We start from the raw sequence: 5084 nt of genomic DNA on the forward strand, positions 1-5084 counted from the left end.
GTGAGGAAGAGGAGCTGGGTGAGGAAGAGGAGCTGGGTGAGGAAGGGCGGCTCACGTCTCTCTCTCTCAGGATTCCCGGCGTGTCGTAGAGCCAGTGGGCGTCTTTCAGATCGCTGGCGTTCGGTTCGTCATGTGACCCGACGGCAGCTGATGGAGGAGTCAGAACCGGGTTAGAACTGGTTCAGTCAGAACCCGATCAGAACTGGATCAGAACCTACCTCCCTTCTGTGAACCTCCGTCTTCGCCAAACGCCAGGCTGTCCGGATCAAACTGGATCTCATCGCTTCTGGATTCACCGGACCGGAACGTCTGACCGACCCGACCTGGACAGGTGAGCAGGTGATCAGAGACCCACGTGGCTCCGCCCCCGGCCACATGGCTCCGCCCCCTCCTTACCCACTAGGTATCCATGGCGACCGAGCCTTTGCAGCCGCCGCAGCTCGTCGGCCGGTAGCTCTGCCTCCGTCTGCTGCAGCGCCTCCTTCAGGCGGTTCTGTCGCCGGAACATGCGGTAAGGAGTCGGGTTGGTGATGGGGAACTTCAGCAGCTCCAGAGTGGTCCCTGAACGCATCGCGGGAGACACAGCGGGTCAGCCTGGCGCAGCGGCGGCAGCGGTTCTGGTTCTGGTTACGTACCGGGCCAGGGGGAGATGGTGGCCCTGCGCAGGGCGCTGGCGGCCGCGGACCGGCAGTAGTCGGACTCCAGCAGCGCGTTGAACAGCGTGGACTTGCCGACATTGGCTCCGCCCACCAGGAACACGTCGCCCTTGTAGCTCCAGGAGCGCTGCAGGGCGGAGACCAGCGCCTCCAGCCCGAAGCCCGTCTTGGCGCTGATCAGGTGGAGGTCGGCCACCTGCGTCCCAAACCCGGCGTCCTGGCAGCACCGCGCCAGGCGCCGCTTCAGGCGCTGCAGGTAGTTGGGCGCGTCGGCGGGCAGCAGGTCCACCTTGTTGCCCAGAACCACCACCTGCTTGTTGGTGCCCACCAGGTCCGGCAGGTCTGGAACCAGGGAGCCCGGCGGGTCCAGCAGGTCCACCACCAGCAGCACCAGCGCCTTCCGGGCCCGGACCCGCCGCACCACGTCCCGGTACTGGTCCCGGGGCAGCTGCAGGTGCAGCGCCTTGTGGTGGTGGGTGAGCAGGTGGCAGCGCTGGCAGGTGGCTCCGCCCAGTTTCCCCGTCGCCATGAGAACCTTGAACTTCTCGCTGGGCAGGAAGCCGGGCAGGTCGGCGGCGGCGCAGTGCAGCAGGGCGCCGCAGCCGGAGCAGCTGGTGTCGCTGACCGCAACGCCTGCGTCCGCCGTCCCAAACACGCGGTGCTCGCCCTTAGGCTCCGCCCCCTTCCTCTTCTTCTTCTTCTTCTGGGACTTTATGAGGCGCTCGTCCAGCGGGAAGTCCTCATCCTGGAACTCCATGAAGGAGTCTGGCTCCGGCCCCTGCCAGGCTCCGTCTCTCAGCACATGCAGCTGCTGCTCCAGTGCCCTCAGGTGGGTCCGGTGCTGACGGTCAGAACCAGACCTGGACCCAGAACCAGAACCTGGGGCGACGCGGAACTGCTGCTCCTTATCAGGTTCCTCCTCCAGACCTGAAACAGGAGAGAACAAGAGTCAGGCTGACCCAACAGAACCAGCAGCAGAACCTCCTGATTCCGTCCAATCAGATTCATCCGATGTGGTCAGCTGATCAAAGCTCAGACTGACACGTCACAACGGTCCAAACGGCCGGTACTGGCAGATCAGAACTTCCTGATGTGACAACAAATTATTCAGAGAAGAAGAAGAAACATGTTCAACATTTGTAACCAATAAAAGTCTGAAAACTTTGATTAGGCCATGAATCTAAAAAATCCCATAAAATCTCTGGCTGAGTTTTCTGACGGAACCAGAACCTCCTGGACCAGATGGGTTCTGGTTCCGGATTAGGAGGCTCCTGTTTGTTTATGAAGGGAAGCTTAAGCATTGTGAATACTTTCTGTGAAACTGGACTTTCGGAACCAGAACCGAGCTGAGTGGAGATAAAACTCAATGAGAGGTCCAAAAGAACCAGAACCAACAAAACCGGAAACACATTCTGGTTCTGTTAATGCTAAACAGTTCTGATCCGGGAAGCTGGGTCTAGAAGGTTCTACAGAACATCTCAGGTGTTCAGCGGAGCATCAGAACCGGAACCACACATCGGGTCAGACTAGCAGCCAGCTCCGGTACCGGAACAAGTAGCAGAGCAGGAGGTTCTGTAGCTGCTCACCTGCACAGTCCAGGAACACGAACTGTTCCTCCAGGTTCGTATCCACGATGCAGCTCCGGACTCCGGCCCACCTGGCGGCTGCCGCGGCTCCGCGCGCCGCGCCCCGACCTGCCGCCGCGGAGCCGACGCTCCTCCACACCTGGCGGCGGAAACTCACTTTTAGCAGCTTCAGCATGATCACCCGCTCACCGCTCACCTTACCGTCCCCGTGCTGCTTTACTTCCGCAACGGATGTGACGTCACACGCGTCACTTGTTTATTTTTTGTGAAATTATGTTCCCCTTACCGCCATCTATCGGTAGATTTTAATAAACGAGGATTCCTCATTAACCAAAAGGCGCATGCGCAGATATTCTTGTCTGTTAGACAATTTAAATGTCCTATTTTAATAAACAAATAACAATGGAATTAACGTTGTTTTTTCTTTTGGAGTGAGACATCTTGTGTAAATGATCTCTGGCAAACTCCAGATTAAACAAACTGCGGTTCTCAGAGTGAGTCCTCCTGTTTTCATAGGATCTCCACAGATGAAGAGAGTCCTCCTTCAGAGTGGGACCTCTTGCATTTAGAGGATCTGCGCTGCCGTTCTCTGGGATCTCTTCAGGTTCTGCACCGTCAAAATGTTGAAGCTGTTCGGTTCTTTGAGGCCTTCAGCGGCCCTATTCGGAACAACTGCTGCTGCTGTAGCTCAGGTGAGTTTACCTGCACCATTTGGACCAGACACTTAGGAACCACAGCACAGTCGGTTCAGAACCAACAGAACAGTAACGAAACGAAGTCACAGGTTTTCTGCCGTAGAACCTTCATGAGCCACAAGTTGTCTGGCTCTGCAGAATCTGCAGTTCGGTTCGATTTGGTTCGTTTGTGTCAATGGCTGATCGGAGAAAAAAAGTCAGAACCAGCTATGGACCATTGGAGTCGACGGGGCGGACCCTGAACGCCTCATGGCCTTCAGCTGTTCTGTAAACACAGTGTGTGTGTGTGTGTGTGTGTGTGTGTGTGTGTGTGTGTGTGTGTGTGTGTGTGTGTGTGTGTGTGTGTGTGTGTGTAGCAGCTGAGGGTCCACTGTGGATTGTTTAGCCATTTGTACGTGAATCCCCCACGCAGAGTGGGTCATGGGGCGCCGTCATGTCTCACAGGGCGGCGGTTGCCTTCCACATCCAGTAGGGGGCGACAGAGGCCTCAGCACGCCGAGCGGGTTTGTTGTTGCCACGTTTCCAGGGTAACTGATATGATTCAATGAAACTTTCTGAAGTTCATTTCATTTGATAAGAACCGAGACTGGATCTGGTTCGGTTCGAGATATTTCAGATATTATTCTTCTTCTGTGAACCCAGAATTAGGTTCACAGAAGAAGAATAAATCTGCTTGTTATAACCTGCGCTGAAGTAAATAAAAGAGAGAAGTCTAAATACATGTTGAGTGAAACTCCTTCCCAAAGATAAAGATATATGACAGATTGCAAAAGAAAATGAAAACGTTAGGCCCCGGATATTTAGGAAATAGCGCCCCCTTCACTTCCGGAGTGCAATGGTCTCATTTCCAAATGAGGTACGAGGCTGACAGCGGTCCGTCCCGCCCCTTCCTGTTTGCTGCTGCGAGGTCCTCAGAGGTAGAGGAGGATATTCTTCATCTTTGTGACTCTGAACTGCAGAGCACATTATTCAGAACATTATTAAAAAAGCTAATTTATCAGACACAATTTTATTCCAAACTAAATCTGTAAAGTCCCTCAGTGGCTCCTGATCAGCTGATTTCCAACATTTCTTTGGATCATGTAACTTTTTTGTGAAGGAAATAGTCTGACTCTGCTTTCCTAATTAATAAGGTACACTTATTCCTCAATCTCCTACAACAAAGCTCTTCAGTTTTACTGAGACCTTTGACCTCTCGACCCCTCTCTGCAGCCCAGAGCCCACCTGGCCACCGGACCCCAGCAGGAGCAGAGAACCTTCTATGAGTTCAGAACCTACAGCATCCGTCCGGACCAGAACTCGGCCTTCCTCAAGCTGACCAATGAGAAGATCCACCTGCGCACCGCCCACTCCCAGCTGATTGGCTACTGGACCGTGGAGTACGGCGGCCTCAACAAGGTCTTCCATATATGGCAGTATGGTGAGGACACTTCCTGTTAGGCTTTTTTAAAATTCCTAGATAAAAACCTCAGATCAGGAGGTTCTGGTTCCAGATGTTTGGGTCTAACCCCCCCTCCTCTCAGACAGTTACTCCCAGCGGGCAGCTGTGCGGGCAGCCCTGGCTCAGGACCCCTCCTGGATCTCAGAGTACATCTCCAAGGCCTTGCCGCTGCTGACGGCGCAGGACAACGAGGTTTCCTACCTGGTCCCCTGGAGCCGCCTGCAGAGCCCCCCCCAGCAGGGAGGTAGGCCCCGCCCACCGGCCCACCTGGCCTGACCGGGTCACCGGTTCTAAACAACCAATCAGAGCCAGGAGGAGGAGGGTCTTAGTGCTGTCAATCACACTGTGTGGCGCTGCTCGTCCCCCCTGCTACGCTGCAGCTGTCATAGCATGTTGTGAACGCTAAGGCTAGTTAGCATAGCCACAGATGATGGTGGATAAACAGTTTTCCTGTAACAGTAAGTTACACATTTAGCAGCAAGTACATGAGGATGATTGACAGCGCTAAGCCCCACCTCCTGGCTCTGATTGGTCGTCTTCGGTGCATTTCGTCAGACAGCAGCTCAGCGAGGATCTGACAGGCAGAACGGGTCAGTCAAAACATTTTATCATAAATCCACAAACTTATGAGGGAACAGAGCGCTGGGTTCTGCTGGTGGTTCTGATGGTGGTTCTGTTGGGTTCTGCTGGGTTCTGACGGGTTCTG

General features: G+C 54.6%; 2 protein-coding genes across 2 annotated transcripts in view; one reads left to right on the forward strand and one right to left on the reverse strand.

Annotated features, from left to right (window-relative positions):
* The window catches only part of noa1 (nitric oxide associated 1), a 4644-nt gene extending 2169 nt beyond the window's left edge, over positions 1-2475 (reverse strand). Inside the window, exons 1-5 of the mRNA XM_008420966.2 lie at positions 2243-2475; positions 636-1583; positions 397-561; positions 219-323; positions 56-147 (exon numbers count right to left, since the gene is read on the reverse strand). Of these exons, the coding sequence (XP_008419188.1) occupies positions 56-147; positions 219-323; positions 397-561; positions 636-1583; positions 2243-2417 (1485 nt within the window). The 5' untranslated portion in view covers positions 2418-2475. The remainder of the gene's footprint in view (positions 1-55; positions 148-218; positions 324-396; positions 562-635; positions 1584-2242) is intronic.
* A 274-nt stretch (positions 2476-2749) lies between these two features.
* nipsnap3a (nipsnap homolog 3A (C. elegans)) overlaps positions 2750-5084 on the forward strand; it is a 3419-nt gene continuing 1084 nt past the window's right edge. The window contains exons 1-3 of the mRNA XM_008420965.2: positions 2750-2934; positions 4150-4357; positions 4461-4622. Of these exons, the coding sequence (XP_008419187.1) occupies positions 2863-2934; positions 4150-4357; positions 4461-4622 (442 nt within the window). The 5' untranslated portion in view covers positions 2750-2862. The remainder of the gene's footprint in view (positions 2935-4149; positions 4358-4460; positions 4623-5084) is intronic.

Source organism: Poecilia reticulata, linkage group LG10 (genome assembly GCF_000633615.1).
Source record: "Poecilia reticulata strain Guanapo linkage group LG10, Guppy_female_1.0+MT, whole genome shotgun sequence".
In the NCBI taxonomy this organism is placed as follows: domain Eukaryota; kingdom Metazoa; phylum Chordata; class Actinopteri; order Cyprinodontiformes; family Poeciliidae; genus Poecilia; species Poecilia reticulata.